The sequence below is a fragment of the Alligator sinensis genome, unplaced genomic scaffold, assembly GCF_000455745.1.
Source record: "Alligator sinensis unplaced genomic scaffold, ASM45574v1 scaffold871_1, whole genome shotgun sequence".
In the NCBI taxonomy this organism is placed as follows: Eukaryota; Metazoa; Chordata; order Crocodylia; family Alligatoridae; genus Alligator; species Alligator sinensis.
Window position 1 is genome coordinate 67,111 of NW_005842746.1, and position 19,507 is coordinate 86,617.

At 42.4% G+C, this 19,507-nt stretch overlaps 1 protein-coding gene across 5 annotated transcripts in view; it reads left to right on the top strand.

Moving 5' to 3' along the window:
- The window catches only part of SESTD1 (SEC14 and spectrin domain containing 1), a 123,601-nt gene that overhangs the window by 63,367 nt on the left and 40,727 nt on the right, over positions 1-19,507 (top strand). For all 5 annotated transcript variants that reach the window (XM_025216539.1, XM_006034530.3, XM_014525106.2 and 2 more), the window contains one exon: positions 14,677-14,790. In XM_025216539.1, coding sequence (XP_025072324.1) covers positions 14,677-14,790 — 114 coding nt within the window. The remainder of the gene's footprint in view (positions 1-14,676; positions 14,791-19,507) is intronic.

Here is a 19,507-nt window from a genome sequence, read left to right on the forward strand (position 1 = left end):
GGGCTCCCTCAGAGAGAGAGAGAGAGAGAGAAGCGGGAGCAGGGACACAAAGTTTTGTGTGGGAAAGCTGTGCACACTCATGCGCGTACACACTCCCTACAACCCCCACACATAACTACTCCCCGCTGCCCAGACACTGCATGCGCGTGCGCACACATCCTCCACACACGCACCCCAGACCTTTTCTGTGATGAAGTTCAATAAAACATAAATCTTTGATGAGGGATGACGACCTCGCAGCAGTGCTTCACATCGCAACAGTGGAGATAATACCTGATTGTCAGGTTAATGCACATCAGAGGCATCAGAGTTTTTCTCTTTTTCTTTAACCTAATTTTCAATATACAAGAGTAAGACTTAACTTTGAGCTATTATGCATTTGCCTCTATATTAGGGATGTAAATAGTGTTAAATAATTATCCACTTAATCCCCTTTAATTATATCAGTTAAACAGTTAACTGATAACACAGCCCCGGGCTGGCACCTGCCCCATGAGGGAGGGACTGCAGCTGCCTGCCTGGAGCGGTGCAGGGAGCCAGAGGCTGTGCACGGACCCATTTGGACACAGCTACTTGGGGACTTTGACAGGGGGGAGCGGGAGGCAGCAGGCCTGACAAGCCAGCACAACCCCACAAGCAGCAGCACCAGCAGGCGAGGGGCTTTCCCAGCCTGCTGTCACCACTGGTATGCTGGGAGAGAAAGAGCAGGCAATGTGGATAGGGGATGGGTTTAAATTTTAAGTAGCCTGTTATCTCCCTCTAGCTTCTGTGCACCCGTGCATGAGCGACTAATTGCTTAGTTGGTGAGTCATTAGGCTGCCCACTGTTTTCCTCAGCCTCATAGGCAATGGGTACTAGTCCTCCCTAGCCCCTCCCCTCTTCTTTGCTTCTCCTTCTCTCCTGCAATGCTGCCTTCCTGTTCCTGAGGCAGCATGCTGCTTCCCTTCCCCACCAGATTGCATACCGCACTAAACATTTACTGGCAGTGCATTACCAGCATATGTATACTTATCATTTGAATCAGGGGCAGGCAGTTATTTTGGTTGGAGGGCTGCTTAATGAGTTTTGGCAAGCTGCTGAGGGCCACAAAGGTAGCCCTGCCCCTTGACAGGTGCCCTTTCCCTGGTCGCCATCTTGGGACCAGAAATCCTGCCCCCAGAAGTACTCCTTTTGGGAAGAGGGTTTGCCATCTTGGAACTGAAAAAACCCCAATCAAATACAGTAAAAGCGCTGTTATCTGGCATCCCCCAGGAATGGGGCATCCTTGCCTGTTTGGGCTGCCGCTTCTCCCACCGTGTCCAGGGCATCATCACCTCTCCCGTGGGCCCCATGAGACAGGGAGGTGGGCCCTGCGCAACCTGCTATGCTTCAGGCTCTGGGGGCTTGGCAGCACAGGCTGCTTTGCTCCAGGCCATGGGGTCTCAGAGAAACCAGAAGTGCCATGGTGGGCACTTCCATTTTTACTTCACCTTACAAGCCGGCATGCATGCCCATGCCGGCTTGTAAGGTACCAGTTAACAGAGCTTTTACTGTACTAAAAATTAATCATTGACGATAACATATTTTAATTTTATTTAAAAAAATATTTTTGTCCTCATTTGTGTGTGTTTGTGTGGTGTGTATAGAGGTGATTGCATAATCGCTCAAAATAAAGGCTTATTCTTGTGTATTGTGGGGAATAAGGATGGATGCGTACTGGGTTTGTGTGGGTCTGTAGGTTTGTGTGTGGATGTGGGTGGGTGGGTATGGGAGTTTTGTGGGGGGTGTGGGTGGGTATGGGGTTTGTTGGGAGCCTGGGGGGGGTGGGGTGCCCAAGCCATTTAGCCCCTGCCCCCACCTCCACCAGCAGTGCACAGCCCTTGCACGCCTTGTGCCTGCTCCGGACTCATCCCCGTCAGAGCGGATCAGCTGGAACCTGGGCACAGCCCTGACCCGGCCTGCTGCACACCATCCACCTGTGGTGCATCCTGCTGCCCCTTGGGCTCACAGTGGGGCTGGGGCGGCTCCACAGATGAACTGCCTTTCTAGGCAGCCCAGGTGGCAGCAGCTCATTTTGACCGCTGCTGCTACTGGCCCCAGCCCTGCAGTACCGATGGAGATCCGCCTGCACAGCCCTGAACCCATGTGTTCTACGCTTGCTCCAGGCTTGCCCTCCCAGACTTGGCAGCGGCAGTGCAGGACAGAAGCTGCTGCTCGGTGCGGGGGAGAAAGTGGCCCCTTCCCTCGCCACTGCCAGCGCTTCCTGATGTAGCTGCCTGGAGCCCATGCTTCGCAGGACTGTGCTGTGTCTGCTCTGCGCTGCCACTAGGCAGCCCAGTGGCAACAGTGATGGCAGCGGAGACGTGGGGCAGCCCAGCGTGGGCTCCAGGTGGCTACACCAGGAAGTGTTAGCAGTGATGATTGGGAGGAGCTGCTTTTACCACATGCTAAGCAACGGTTTCTGTCCTGCACTGCCGCTGCTGAGGGGGTGGCCGAGCCCAGAGCAAGTGTGAGGCCTGCAGGGTCGGGGCTGTGTAGCACAGGTCAACACTGGTACCACAAGGCTGGGGCCAGTGGCAGTGGCAGCCAGAAAGAGCTGCTGCCACCTGAGCTGCCTAGAAAGGCAGTCCAGCTGTGGAGCTGACCCAGCCCCACTGCATGCCCAGCGGATGTCAGGACATGCCATCACTAGAAGAGGCCTGGGATAGGTGGGACCAAGGGACCCGCTGCAGGCTGAACCAAGACCCATCATGAGCTGAATTCAGTCCACAGGCCGTATTTTGCCCACCCCTGATTTAAACGTTTAACCTTTCACATCCCTACTCTATATACACTATTAAAAAAAAGCAAGATGGTGTTGAAATTTTATTTTTTTAAATAAAATTAATGTATTTTATAGTAGATGTTTGATTTTTAGCATATGATTCATTTTTCTTTTTTAATCTCTAATTTGTTAAAATGATGATATCTTGACTGTTAATCTTAAGTGTGCAGCTCTCAACAGCTCACCAAAACTTAAGTTGCCCTCCAGCTGAAATAATTGCCCACCCCTAGAATAGACTGTCTGTGGAAGTTATGGAATCGCCATCATTGAGTAAGGCTGGATAAGCATTGGTCATAGATGACCTTGGAGTGCCTGTGTCTGGAGTGTTCTGTAAGGAGTAACAGTTCGAAACTCAGGAGCCCTCCCTCCCAAATAGATTGCTTAGAGATGATGAAAAGAGCTTTGCTGCCTGAAGCAGGTGGATATTGGAGAAGAGTACTGGCTGTACATGGAAGCAAAAGAATGAATTAGAGCTCCATCATCTGGCTTAGTTATGAAACAAAATTAAAGGAATTGAGTAAGATTCATGGAGCAGACCCAGAAAGGGGAGTTCTGGCTGCCCAGTTAGAGTTTGTGGTATGTAGAGTACTTGCTGTCTCCAGGTTGCAGAGCAGAATAGAGGTGGTTTAGTATTCCCTATGTTTCTGGACTTTGCTGATTGCCACATGAGGATGGAAAGGAATTTTCCCCCTTTCTGTTGCTACACGTGCCAGGCAGGATGTTCATCTTCCTCAGTCATTGAGAGTTGGCTGCAGGATTTTGACCGGGATGTGCCAATACTACTGCTAAGACAAAAACCTGGAGGTTCTTGGCTAGAGGGTCTTGTCTCACTACTCAGACCAGTTGCCATGTGTGGGGTCAGGAAGACATTTTACCTCATGGTAAGACTGGTATGAGTTTTGGGGGTTCATTCCTCTGTAGCGGGGTGGGCATTGTCCCCCTGCTATGCCTTGTAATTGTGACAATCTTGATTTGTGTAGCTTTAGTAATAGGTCAGACAAGGGTTTATAAGCATTTGGATAGAGATGATCCCGTCTCTGGCAGGGGGTTGGACTAGATGACCTCCAGAGGTCCCCTCTATTACTACTTTTGTATGATATTATGAGTTCTGTTTAGACCTCAATCAAGCCAAGTATAAGCTTGTACCTATATTCCACTGAATACAGTGAGATATTGAAATGTTCTGCAGAGCCATAGGCTTAATTCTGAAAATGGTTAAGCTAGCATTAGTTATAGCAGTCATTAATAATTCAAGTAAACAAAATATTTTGTGCTCTTTTGGGGTTTTTTGTGCATTTGCAAGTACCTTAGGCTTAGTCTCTGCCATTGCTTAGTCACATGCATATTTAGCTTCTGATATACCATCTGTATATTTTAGAAGTTAAATTAAGTAACTGAACAGAGTGATGCCTACCACACTACATTTGATATTTTTTCAGATAGACATATCATAGTAGATTATTTCCAAATTTTTGAAGAAAAAATTAAAAAGGGAGCATAATTAACTGTATAATGTAATTTGATGACTAGTACAATCTACCCATCTGTTTGTAATGTGCCTCTTTGCAAAATCTATATAGTAATTTTAATGACAAAGCTTACTTTTTCCCCCCCACCCCATGGTATTTAAGTTAGGAAAGTATATCACCTTAGTTTCCAGGTTTTGGTGGATAATTTTTTGAAGTTCTACATTAAATTTAATTAATTGTATTTAACTGTAAATAGCAATTTATGAAAGGTGGATTTTTTGTCATTTTTTTCCTTTATTTTATTTTATGTTTTTTGGTGCTGAAATTTTGGAAACATTAGTCCCATTATTTCAAAAGGTAATTTATTTTGAAAATTTAGTTTAAATTGGGGAAATGCACCTGTTCAGGGAGGGCACTTAACTACAAGTTTAAATTACTTGCTGAATTTCTCAAATGGGAACTGACCAGAAAATCCAGTTTCTTATGTCTCATAGGCTTTTTTTATGAAACTGCAGGGAAGTTACGCCATTCCACAGACTGCAGAGAGGAAGGCAAGGGAATCATTGGTGAACTGGAGAGAGGAGAATATCATTAGTGGGTAAAATATATTTGGAAGTGGAGTTGTGAACTATTAAGCATAGATTGTCTAGATTTTCTGAAGGTCTTGTTACAGGATGTCCAAGTAGTCTTAATTTTCCATATTCAGTGTTTAATTCAATGGGTGGTGAAAGTAATCAGTGCTTCAGATGAGCAAACAGTTTTCCATGATTACCAAAAATCAATTTATCTTTCTTAGTGTTACATGAAATTAAAGGAAACATTAAAAATGCACATGATTCACTGAGTTGAATCAATAACTAATATGTAAATGTTGTCAAGAGACAGGTTTTATGTTCAACTTAGGTGCAACAAATTTTTCTTCAGAATTTTCATCACATGAATGAAACTTTGTTGAACCAGAAGAATAGACTATTGAATTAGATGTATTCCTCCATAAATTTAAACTGACAGGGATCCCACAAGATTTTTTCAGTTGAAGGAATGGGGGAAAAACAGAATATCCATGCTATCAACAATATTGATCAGAGGTTTTGATTGGAGAGTGCTGAATACAACATAATCTCTGGAAGGGGTGGGCAGGTTGAATGTGATAGCAGGTACTTGGTAGGATAGGGCTTGGCCTCTATTCACCTTCTTCTACCTTTCTGTTGGAACTGGACAGACCCTTTTCCCTGCTTATTTTAACCTCATAGGGCACATCCAGATGAGCGCGACCATGCAGTATGTGGCATTGCAAACACATTTGCAGAACCAAATACCGCACAGTCCGGTGTTCTCCATGCTGTAAGGGTGCACTGGCCGAGCATCCACAGCACTGGGGTTTTTTCACCCTTGGATGTCCAGGGGTCAAAAAAAAAACAACCCACAGGAAAAAAAAATGGAACAATGCAAATTCGGTCAGCGTACGCTGCTGAAAATCGGAGCCAGGCTGCCCGGAGCTGCACTCTGCTGCCAGCCAGGTTCCATGCGGCATAATTGCCATGGCTGCACTACTGGGAGGCCCCAGGACCCCAGGTAAGGCTGCTGGGGCCAGCCTAGTGTTGGCCCTAGTCTCCCCTACCCCACCAGGGACAAGTTGCTGTGCTCCAAAGTGCCAGGCGCCAGCTTGCACTGCTGCTACTTGTCTCCCAGGAACTAAACATCCACGCACATCTGGACGCACCCATAGGCTTTTCCAAAGCCTCTTAGTAGAATTTTTGGGTTTTTTTATCAGAAAAGGAAAACTTTGATTGGGAAAAGATATATCTCACAGGTTTTCAGTCTTCCAAATCTTTAATGTTGTTTAAACTTTGCAGAGAAAATAGTAGTAACATGTAAGCCAGCTGTAACGCACAACAATTTTAGACAAAAGTTTGAAAACAACTGTCAGGCTTGTAGCTGGATGATTGGAAAATGAAGGTAAATACTCTAGCTTCCCAATGAGTGTTGTTATAACTCCAAAAAGGAAAAAAAGTCTTCCATTTTGTTCATTGTATTAGAATTGCCAATGAGTAAAAACAGGACTGGATCGATTCCTAGCAGTCATTTTACAGAACAAAGGGTATTAAAAAGCAGCGTCAAAGTTATAATGTTGAGGGAGGCCTTTAGGATTTATTAGATTACAGGAATCAGACACTACACTAAAAAATGGAAATTGGGAAGTGAAGTTACTGAAGATTGAATAACTGGATTCAGAAGTTTGTCAGTTAATAAAAGCAAAAACCAAGAAAACCCCCCAAAATACCTGCATCTATCTAGTCTGCTTATAATTATTTGTGTATGTTATATATTCTAAGTGCTATAGGAATTTGTTTTTTATGTAATGGTACTTTTTCTAAATTAAAGGAATAATAACTTACATGTGCCTCTTAAGTATTTGAAATAGTCAAAAGGCAGTTATTCACTATTAGATTTTTCATCTTTTTTCTTTACTTCCATTTTTTTCCTCCTGTTTCTTTGCTTGATTGCTCATTGAAAATAATCTGTAGAGGATTTCAGGATAAATGGTATTCCATCTCTGTGCTTTGTATTAATGATTAGCACATTATGGTTTCTTTTGTAAATAATTTATATTAAAAAGCACATGGCTTCAGAAGTCAGCATCTTGCATTGCCATCTGTTAGTGTTACAGACAGATCGGTTGACAACAAGTATTAAAACTGTCTGTTTATTTGGTAAATGTGGAAAGCTAATACAATCGTTGGTTATTCACGTAATGCAATAATTATTATTGTACTGATTTATTTTGTTCAGTTATGATATTTTACCCATGTAATATTTATACCATATTGAAACATCTGCTTCCATTTTTATCCAAGACAAAGATGATAAACAATGGTAGGGAATTCAGCTGGCTAAAAATGATGCACATTTTAATGTTCATGCTAACACCTTTTGTGATTTGTTGTCTTTTGTATAAGAATTTTGTTCTCCCATTTTATATTTTTTAAATGTTTTCTTACTATACAGACAGATGTATCATTTGATACAGATACAGTTGTTACAAGATAAGCTGCAGACTCTTACTGTTATATTTGCATGATTTTATAGCAGTGTAAGTGTAGCAGGATCATTGCAGATTTAATCCTGCTTCATTCAGGATCAAAGTTTAAGGCAAGTTAGCTAATTTGTCATAAAGACAAAACAGCTTTTACAGAATCCTAAATTGCAGCTCCAGTCCATTTTCAAAGCAGTTATGTTTCTCCATAGTCAAAGTACTGAAATACCTTGCTACAACCCCGTAACACTGCCAGCTCCTTAGATTGACTGAAAAACAGTAAAGCTTTTAAAAGATCCATATTGCAAATATAGTTGAATACATTTTTCAGTAATTGATACACTGCTTTCAGAACTCTTTTTTTTTTCCTTTCTGGACTGTGTTTTTTGTGAGATTTGAAATACTTGCTGTCTATGTACGTGCTTTCTGGTGGGGGAAAAAAAATCTAAATAGAACAGTTAAGTCCTTCACTATTTGTTTGGAACAGGTGAATGATATGGAAAATGACATTCCCATTAAAACAGGCTAATATCCAATACTGATGTATATACAATATCTTATCTTGCCTATATTTATAAAGCCATGATGGATTGTTTCTTTTTCCACAGCTAGTAAAGTTCTATGCATATTTTCAAATTCTGTAGGAATGTTAATAAATAAAGAAGTAGAATAATGAAGTAAAATTCTGGTTCTAGGAAGAGACCAGCTGCCCTTGATATTTCATAAATGAACTCTGATTTCTAAATCGGATTTTTTTTCATATTGCTAGAGGAGATAAAAATACAACTGTGCCTGGATATCTCAATATGTATTGCTCCCAAAATTGAAGGTATTAGATCTGTTATATAGGTGATCACACTTAAGTTTATGTTACCTGAATTAAATATTTTAACTTTATCTAGAATTAGGATAGGTGAGCCCATAGAAACAAACTTTTTATGAATGAAGTTAATATAGTTATTTATTTTTTGAATTGGACCACATGTCCCAGTTTTACTTGGGCTTTTTTTTCCATAGGATATTTCACTATTCATGAAGTTTTTTGAGATGTTTAAATGTGTCGGGAATCAGAGCAGCGGCCGGTCAGCTGCTTGCTGACTCCCGGAGCCAGGCCGTAAACCTTTCGCCTCAACAGGCGGGTAGTGATGGATGGGGTGAAATTAACCAGGCATAGACGCATGTTGGTTACAGGAGATTGTTTACTTACGTCGCCCAGATAGTGAAGTACGAGGCAGGCAGAAGACTTGCATTGTTTACATTCGAGCGTGTCTTAGATTATAATCGACCGTGAATATGACGAACGAGATACCGTAAACGACCGCACGGGCCTGCAGGAGGGTTGGGGGTACGTCCGGGAGCCGCGTTGACGGGAAGAGATTGATGATTGATCAAGTCACCAATTTACTCTGATGCTTGTGTTCAGAGGTCTTCGATTTAGGCGGAAGTTGTTAAACTATTTATAGACAGAGGTAACTAACGGAAGTGTCCAATGATGGACTGCTATGTGGAATCTTTAATTATCTGGCAAGCAGCAGTTCTTTGTGCTCTCAGGTTGCTATCAGGTTACAAGGTAGCGGGTCAGGTTTTCTGTCTGATACGTGAGAGGGGTCTGAGCTTGCTTCTTGACCAATTGCAGGGATTTATGACAGGGCTATCCCCTTTTACTCTGACCAATCATAAATCACGCCTAAGTTTCGTTTCTTGGTTGTGATGTGGGCATAAATTTAAGTTTCTTGCTTGGATTTTTTTTTTCTTTCAGGAACTTCTGGACAGAGATTTCTTTAACCCTTAATTGACTGCTGTGTGCATCACTTGTTAGTGACATGGGCACTGATTAATTTGGTTGTGACAAAATGTTCTAGATTTTTTCATTTAATAGATGCATATATTTGTAATAAACTCAACATTTTTGTTCTTGATATATTGCTCTACCAAGAGTTTGCTCTAGTCAATGAGAATTTTCAAAAATAACTAGTGATTTGGGAGGGATGCTAAAAATGTCTCCCTTTAAGGATGCCTTTTTGGGTGTTTATTTTTTTGGAAAGTCTTTGGTACTTGTGTATGGTCAGATCATAAAAATCCCCAGTCATTTCTGACATACTTTGCATATGTGCCTATCTGGTACAAGCAGTCCACTGAAGCAAGGGTTGGTGTATGAACAGAGTTTAGAGTAAAGAGAGACATAAAACATTTGTGGACACAGTTATAGTTGTTCTTTAATCAAAGTGAACATTAATGTTATAGTGTGTGCATTCCGAATAATATGGTCTGTGTTTGCATTCAGAATAATATGGTCCAGAAAAAAAGGAGGTTGGGTGGGTGTGTGTGTACGGGCACATACGTATCACTGTTCTGGCAAACAGGTTGTAATAGCACCAACACCTTCTTTGATTACTTGTCTTTTGTATGAGAATTTTGTTTTCCCAAAAATATCTGGACTGAGGCAATAAATAGGCATGGTAGTCTGCTGAAAGTGACATTGCTCTTAATAAGAAAACTAAAATGGTTATTTGAGTTGATGGCCACCCTCCCCAATTTTAAATACAACTGAGTCCTGCTGATCATAGTCGCTTCAAGTTGCTATTAATCAGGACAGGCTTCAAACCAATTAGCACTGCTTTCTTATTAACCATGGCTGTGGCCAGAAGAATAGGAGGAGGGATGGCAAAGGTGGAAGGGAAGTAAGGAGTTTGGGCATTAATAATTAATGCTTTCTCCTTCCTTTTGAAAGACCCTAGCTAACATCTGTCTGGGTCTGTCAATTTCTCCCTCAGGGAGCTTAATCTTTTCACATTACCTTTTGATATCAGAGTATAATTTGCTATCCCAGGGCCTTTTAAATTTGGATTCGGAGATCTTTTTAAATTTGTTTATAAAGTCAGCTTTATAAGAGCATTTAAAAGACTCAAATTGAAAGCAAACTGTATCTTTTGTTTCCTTTTTGTCTTATAATAACAAAAGCATTCATTTGCACACAGCATGGACAAGTGGACTGAAAGCTGGCAATCAGTAGTGATTGCCAATGTAGTGAATGGCTTCTCTTTAGATGGGGAGACATTAATGTGTACTCTAGGGTTTGTATTTAGACTGGTGCTGTCTTTTGCCTCCAACATCATTAATACAACAGCTAGTTCAAGTGTGATGATAAGCCAGTGTTTCAGTTGATATAAGCTATGGAAGCTTGTCAAGAGCTTATACCATGAAATGCTTTATGAAGCATGGCACCCAATCAGCACGATGGAGCATGAAATTTAACTTGAATAAATGTTAAGAAATTGTAACACAGCAATTATGGGGAAAGAATGAAAATTTCTTTTTATAGATCTTAGTCTGTGTGACATTTTATTCCTAAGGAAGACGCGCACAACCACCGTATCTTGATTTTTTGAAAGATTAGGAGGCTTTGACATCATTAATATTTGTAGCTCTGCAAGTTAAGGTAATACTAATTAAATTCCCACCTTTAGAAAATAATTTGCTCTTAGATTGATTTTCCTGTCTTCTGGCATAAGAACCTTATTGTACACCTGCCCAGGTATACTTGGGCATGTTCGACCTTTTTTGGATCAGTGGTCTGATCCTATAATATGGGCTGTTAACCTGTAAAAATACATTCACATTTCTATAGTTTTATTTTAAAGAAAAGCAAATTATATCTCATTACTAATTTTTCTCTAGTTGCTATATCACATTTCTACTGCAAGTGGTTTCAGTTTGGTTTATTATTTTATTTTTTCATTGAAGCTATTCTTTTAAAACATTATTTTAATGGTCCTGGTCTCTTATTTTCTCTTTTGTTTATTCAGATTGCTTCATTAGAAATACTAATGGCTTCTTGATTGAGTTAGGTTAATTCTCAGCCTCATCTGCTCTCAGCCCAAGTTGCACAAAAATGTAAGTGGTAGAAATGCTGCCTACAACAGAGGTATCAAGTTCTAGAAGTGTCGCACAAGATTGTTTATCAAAGGAGATTCCATGCAAATGGTAACAGTGGTCAAAACATAGCAGTATGCAGCTCCACTCAGACTAATTTACCCTGATTTTTCACATTGCTGTGTGCTGCCACAGTTAAGACTGCATTCGGTTTTAGATTGTGGAACAAAGTGACTGACCTGTCTTGAGAAATACAGCTATGGAGTTTCCAACCAGAGGCTTGTTTGAAACATATCACAACAGCAACAGCGAACATTTAGGGTTTCTCACAGAAGTTATCTTCATCCTTTATACATCATTTCTGGTAGGCACTTTCCCATAATTACCTATGATTCCTACAGAATTAAGGAAACTGAGACAGGGTTGGGAGTATCATCATACTTGCAGTTTGGGCCAAGCAGTTAGGGTATTTGGAGCTGATTTGGAGCTGTCAGTTTTACCTTGTGTGCCATCTGAGAACCACAGTCAGAACTTCTGTCAGGTGTAGAGTTCTTGAACCTGACAGCCTGGATAGTAGCTGGCTGATATCTGTAGAAGTTTTTTTTTTTTCTGAAGCAGTTGTATATATCTTAGGAAACCTTCAATAGAAAGACTATACCAACCCAAATGAAAATAACTGTTTAGGTCTGAACAACATAATTATGCACCATTTAAAATATATATTTATTCTCTGCAAAACAGGCAAGATTGCCTCCTATCTCAGTTAGAATCAATCTATCAATTCATGCCCTGGAAAAGGCTATGCGATAGTCTGTCACCTACCTGTGAAATTTTAAGAACAGACCGTTCTCTTCCACAGTTCAGAAAATCCTTCTTCTCCAGGATCTTAATATACTACTGGCTGGTTTAAAGTGGTATGCCATTATATTGATGAACAGATTTGTTCCATGATCTGTTCCTTCCATGATCTTCCATTATCCTGTCTTTCATGAGGAGTCTTAATCTCGGGCCTCATCTGAAGCGCATGCCTTGTTTATCCATCTGTTGGTTTTGTTCTCCAAACCTCACTTTTCATCAGCCAGAGTAAAACTTGGCATGCTGGATGTTTAGACCAGGGGTGGGCAATAATTTTGGCCTGTGAGCCACATAGGGAGTTTTGTTTATCTGTTTCAGACTGGGTCAGCGCCCTTCGCCTCCCACAACTCACTAAAACTCCCCATGTGGGATGGGGCCGCAGGCGGGGAGTGAGATGGGCACACAAGGCTAGGCTCACAAGATGGGGTGGTGATAGCATGGGGCTGAGGCCTTGATCCACAGTCCCACACTGTCACCACCTCAAGATCCCAGGACCTCCCTTGCCCTGTCTTCCCTGTTCAGTCCTGGGTGCCACTCTGAACAAGCCTGAAGTCTCAGCCCACCCAACCACGTGCCCTGTCCACACAGGTCCTGCCTCTGGCGGTGGATCACGGGGCAGACAGGCTAGAATGCCTTCATAGTGGGGCAGGGTCCAGCAACAGCAGCTGGAAGGAGCTGCTGTTGCTGGGGTGCTGGGAAATGGAGTCTGGTCATTGTGCCACCTTGGCCCCACTGTGTACCTGGGGGCGGTGGAAACAGACACACATGCCATGGCCTGGGCTGCCTCTCGCACCTGGGCTGGGTGAGACCAAGGGACCTGCCATGGGCCAGGTAAAATCCCTCCATGGGCTGGATCCACCCCCGTCATAGAATCACTTTAATACAAGTACTATCCCATGGCTGACTATTAGTTTACTGTGGCCTAATACAGCCACACATGTAAATGCTGAGGTGTTTTAGTCAGCTCCACAGTAAATGTCTTTAGTAGGCGCAGTTTCCTAGTGAGAGATTTTTTCCTAATATCTAGCCTAACCTTCCCTTGGTGCAGCTTAAGACTATTGCTCCTTGTTCTGTCACCTGCCACCACTCAGAACAGTTTAGATCCATCCTCTTTGGAACCATTCTTCGGGGAGTTGAAGGCTGTTGTTAAATCCCCTCTTAGTCTTATCTTCTTCAGATTAAATAAGATCAGTTCCTTCAGCCACTCCTCAGATATCATGTTCCCTAGCCCTCTAAACATTTTTTTGCTCTCTGCTGAACTCTTTCCAATTTCCAATCCTTTCTGTAATGGGGGACCCAAAACTGGACACAATACTCCAGATGTGGCCACACCAGTGCTAAACAGAGGTGGATAATCACTTCCCTCAATCTGCTAGCAACACTTCTACTAATGAAGCCCAGTATGCTGTTAGCCTTTGCAACAAGGGTATACTGTTGACTCATTTGGCTTCTTGACCACTGTAACCTCCAGATCCTTTTCTGCAGAGCTGCTGCTTAGCCAGTCAGTCCCCAACCTGTACAGGTGCATGGGATTGTTCCATCCTAAGTGCAGGACTTTGCACTTGTCCTTATTGAACGTCATTAGATTTCTTTTGGTCCAGTCCTCCAATTTGTCTAGGTCGCTGAATCCTAGCCCTACCCTCCAGCATATCTACTTCCCTACCCAGCTTGCTGTCAACCACAGTTTTTACTAAGAGTGCACTCCATCTCATCTTTCAGGTAATTCATGAAGATACTGAACAAAACCAAACCCAGGACCAACCCCTGGGGTACACCTCTTGATAGCAGCTGCCAACTAGACATCAAGACATTAACTACTACCCTTTGAGTCTGATATTCCAGACAGTTTTCTGTTCCACTTACAGTGCATTCATACAACCCATACTGATTAGCTGCTAAAATTTAGCATCTATAAATGCCTGCTTGAGGACTTACCCTCCAGTTCTTGCAAATGTATTGTCCTTTTACATTCCAAAATCCACCCTCTGTTTCTGTTATTTTGGGAGTCCTACCATGATGGATTTTTTGTTGATAAAGAGCTGGGAGAGAGTTAAGGCTGCCCTTCTCCTTTATACCAGCTGTCATGAGGGCTTCTATGGCACAAGAACAGTTCAACTTTGCTTTTCAGAATAAGTTGATCTCATGTACAATAAGTTGATCTTGTGCTTCACCAAGATTGGAATGTCTGTGGATGACATAAGAGAGAACCCAAATTGGTATGAGAATGGTTGTGTGTCCTAACCTGAAGACAAGTCACAGGTGGCAAGAACCTACATGAGTACTTGAATACCAGTTCCTAAAGAAATGTTGTTGGGCAAGTTGTTCATCCATAAATAACTGTCCATTTTAAGATCAGTTTTAAACTTAGTTATTTGTACTTCAGTTCAACACTTTCTAGCTGTGCGATGGGCAGCTTGTTTAAAAAACAGATCCAGTCAACTGCTTTATATCAACTCCAATCACGTTTACTCAGTCTGTCAGCCTCTTAAGGAAAAGCTGACAGCACTTCCAAAAATGTAACCTGTTTGTTACTTCTGTTCTAATGTTGTTCAAGGTTACAGGTCTAATAAAATATATTCCTTTTTTGTAGCAGAGGTTTAACAAAATCTTATCAAAACTTTTTTCTTATGTTGTTACAGGTTATTTTAGTATCTGCCAACAAGCTGACTCGGTACATAGAACCATGCCAACTGACAGAAGACTTTGGTGGGACGCTTACGTATGACCACATGGACTGGTTAAATAAGAGGCTGGTTAGTTTGCTGTGGAATTTGAAACTATGAAATTGAGTCTGTGCACCATTTATTTTTTGTGTGTTACCCTAATACAAAGAATGCACTAGACTGTTTGAATAAAAGAGAACATGCACTTTGAATATTTAAAAAAAATTAATATTCAAGCTGAAACAGAACTTAGTCCAGAGGTAGCAAAGTAAATGTAACTATTCTGTTTAAGGGGAGGGTTGTCTTGTTCAGTTCTGCTGCAGGTCCTCAGTGCTGAAATGTCCACCAGGAGCTGAGGTACAATAGTATTAAGAGATGGGCATTGGTTGTAGAGGGCATCTGACCTGATTTTGCATGTTCTTGCAAAACACTGTGCCTACTCTGTTAACCCCCTAGTTGTAATTCACCACAGGTGCTGCTGACAGAGTCAAACAGCCATCTGACCCCTTTTCTCTTCTCAAGCTGAGGTGGGTGGTAACCACCAGTTCATGTCAAGTCATCTGAGGGCCCAGTCCTAGCCAGCAGTACCTTCAAAGTCAGCTGAGAGCCCTGGCTCTAATTTAGAATTACAGAAGAGCCAAGCCATGGGTGCTAGAAGGACTTCAAATGAGTCACTAGCAACTTCCTGCAGCATGAACCTCTGCTAAGGAAAGAGTTCACATCCGGCAGTGAGGGAACTCCCTGTGCAATGTGCAGTGTGAATTTCTTTTTGCCCCAGCAGATGCTCCTGTATGGCACAACCTGCTATTTCTGTGCTAAAAACATGCACCCTGATTTTTAGCAGTTGATTTTTGGGGAAAAAGTGTATGTTATATGCAAGTAATTTTGATATATGAAAGATTAAATCTCTCCCTGAATCATTACTAGGTCCAGATTACTTAGGGAGCTATTGGTGCCTTTGGATTCTAGTTAAAACCTAATTGCAGACCAGAACCTACCTTGAAAAAGAAGTTACTATGAAAATGAATTTAAATACACATAGATTACAATATATTGCATGGTAAAAGAATATTTAAACGATTCCAGTGCTCAGTAATTATTAATACTGGACACTGACGTATCCCCTGCTAATCATATATCTCATATCATTTGTGAGCATCATTTGTGCAGTGTTTTTTAATATGCAGTGCCTTATTGTGCTATGTATATTGTATTTGCTTGAATCTAAGGTGACCCTGAATTTAAGACGACCCTCCCAATAATCAAATTCCACACAATGAAAAAAATGAATTTGATATTATTTTTATAAACAGACCAACTGACAAAAACTGTTGCAATACCAGCAAGTCATAAATTCAGCATTAGGCTCAATTTAATTCAATATTAATTTAATCTATATTTGGATATGTCTAGAATGTGGTTAGTGCTACTCCTTTCTTAGTTCCTACAACCTATGAGTGGTCATTTTTACATGCATTCTCACTCTCACTCTTTACTGTTCTCATTTTTTTACCTCATCTTCCCACAAAAAAATATCTTTAGTTCCATCCCTGGCATGGGACATACAACATTTCTTGAAGCCTTTAATAATGGATTCTGAAGATATCCTTCCACAGGAAGCCAGACTTAATTGGCAAGCCAGTACTATGGTTGGCTGCTTAGTCTTCCCACCATGTGTAAGTGCATGGTTCCCTGCCAAGAGCCCGAATACTGGCACAATAAGTAGTTCTTCAAGGGCTTATTCACTACGATATCCAGTACTTGGAGTTGAGATGTCATACCAGCAAGTATGACATACAAGATCACAGTTCATTGACCAACTTTTTGCTTTCACATCTAGTGTTAAATGCCCTCTGAATGTATCTAGCACTAACATTCCTCTTTTCTTCAGTAGTGCCCTCCGTCTCTGTTTCCACACATCTAACAAGTTAGAATTATAGAAAATTAGGGTTGGAAGGGACCTCAGGAGGTCATCTAGCCCAGCCCCCTGCTCAAAGCAGGACCATCCCCAACTAGAGCATCCCAGTCAAAGTTTTGTCTAGCCAGGTCTTAAAAACTTCCAAGTATGGAGAGTCTACAACCTCTCTGGGTAACCTGTTCCAGTGTTTTACTACCCTCCTAGTGAGAAAATTCTTCCTAATATCTAACTTAAACTTCCCTTGCTGCAACTTGAGACCATTGCTCCTTGTTCTGTCATCTGCTACCACTGAGAACAGTCTAGCTCTATCCTCTTTGGAATCACCCCCTTCAGGTATTTGAAGGTTGCTATTAAATTCCTTCTGTCTTCTCTTGTTGAGACTAAATAAGCCCAGTTTCCTCAGCCTCTCCTCAGAAGTCATGTGCCCCAGCCTCCTCACCATTTCTGTTGCTCTCCACTAGACTCTTCAATTTGTCTACGTCCTTTCTGTAGTGAGTGGCCCAAAACTGGAAACAGTACTCCAGATCATCAGTGCTGAATAGAGGGGAATAGTCACTTTCCTGGATCTGCTGGCAACACTTCCACCAGTGCATCCCAGTATGCCATTAGCCTTCTTGGCAACAAGGGCATGCTTTTGGCTCCAATTCAGCTTATTGTCCGCTGTAACCCCCAGGTCCTTTTCTGCAGAGTTGCTGCCCAGCCAGTCAGCCCCCAGACTGTTCACTTGATATCTATCGTTATTCCTGGCATCTAACCACTGTTTCCGATGGCAACTTTTATTTGACAGAGTTTAGCATTTCAAAATCACATAGGGTGGCAATTTTCTCCCGTCTGCCAATACTGCTAACATCACTGTAATTCATGACTCTTCATTTCCTGTATTTCTCATAATGATGGATTTTGTGCGTTTCTCATGGATGGTGACATTGTTTGGTATGTCATTATAGGCTGGAGTCTCATCAGCATTACCTGTCTGACCCAGGAGGCAATTACGAGTTTTGCATAGCCCAGTAATGGTATCGCTGGAATTCAACAAATTTTTGTTTCAGTCTGATGGTAAATTTTGTGCAAGTGATGTTCTTCATCTCAGGGCTAAGCCATTCGTCATATCATTCAGATAACCACCAAGTACTTCCTTTGAATTTTTGAAGGGGAATGTTCAATTCCTTTACTATTTCTAATGCCTTGAGTTAAAGCACCTCATGAGCGATTGTCATTCTCTCCTTTCTCTTTTCTTGAACATACTTGAGAACTTGCTTATCAGTTTCAGGAAAGTGACCTTGTTCTGGATTCACAAATGCTTTCTGTGTGGGCTTAGCATTCTCGAGTTTTCCTTTTCATTGTCTCATAGTTTCATAGTAGGTAGGGTCGGAAGGGACCTGAGCAGATCATCAAGTCTGACCCCCTGCCATGGCAGGGAAGAGTGCTGGGGTCAAATGACCCCAGCAAGGTGTTCATCCAGCCTCCTCTTAAAGACCCCTAGGATAGGAATCAGCACCACTTCTCTTGGAAGTTGGTTCCAGATCCTAGCTGCCCTGACAGTGAAGTAGTGCCTCCTGATGTCTAGTCTGAATCTACCCTCTGCCAGCTTGTGGCTATTATTTCTAGTCACTCCTGGTAGTGCTCGGGGGAACAGGGACTCCTCCAATGCCTGCTGGTCCCCTCTGACTAGTTTGTAAACGGCTACTAGATCCCCCCTCAGCCTTCTCTTGTGGAGGCTGAACAGGTTCAGGTCCCTTAGCCTCTCCTTGTACGGCCTGCCCTGCTGCCCCCTGATCATGCGAATGGCCCTCCTCTGGACCCTCTCCTTGTTGTCTACAACCCTCCTGAAGTGCGGCACCCAGAACTGGACGCGGTACTCCAACTGCAGCCTGACCAGTGTCACATAGAGGGGGAGGATCACCTCCTTGGACCTACTTGAGATGCATCTGTGGATGCATGACAAGGTATGGTTGTCCTTCCTGACCGTGTCTCCATTGATGCACATTTGCTTCAATCACATTACACTTCCTCCTGCCTCAGAATTATTTCTTTTTTCAGCATGATTTATAACCTTCATTTTTAAAGTCTGTAACATAGCTGTGCCACATTCTTTTTGGTACCTTCACGTTTGTAGATTTCATAGACATTAGGGCTGGAAGGGACTTCAGAAGACCATCGAGTCCAGCCCCCAGCCTGACGGGCAGGAAGTCAGCTGGGGTCATAGGATCCCAGTAAGATAAGCATCCAATTTTCTCTTGAAGGTGTTCAATGTAGGTGCTTGAACCACCTCCAGTGGCAGGCTATTCCAGACCTTGGGGGCTTGGACAGTAAAGAAATTCTTCCTTACGTCCAGCCTGAAACGGTCTTGCAGTAGTTTATAACCATTCGACCTTGTCATCCCTTGGGGTGCTCTGGTGAACAAACGTTCCCCCAGATACTGGTGGTCACCCCTGATAAACGTATAGGTGGGCATCAGATCACCCACCCCTGAGCCTGCGCTTTTCCAGGCTAAAGAACCCCATAGCTCTCAGCCTCTCATCATAAGGTCTGTTTTCCTGACCTCTGATCATGCGCGTAGCTCTTCTCCGGAATCTCTCAAGCTTCTCCACATCCTTTTTGAACTGGGCCCAGAACTGGACTCAGTACTCCAGCTGCGGCCTCACCAAGGCTGAGTACAAGGGGAGAATGACGTCCTGGGATTTGCTTGAGAAGCATCTATGGATGCAAGCCAGTGTTTTGGTTGCTTTACTAGCTGCAGCATTGCATTGAAGACTCATGTTCATCTTGTGCTCAATGATGACCCCCACGTCTCTTTCTTCCGTAGTGCTAGCTAGCGTAGCACTGCCGAGCCTATAAGGATGCTGCAGGGTTTTCCTCCCAAGGTGGAGAACCTTGCATTTTTCAGTG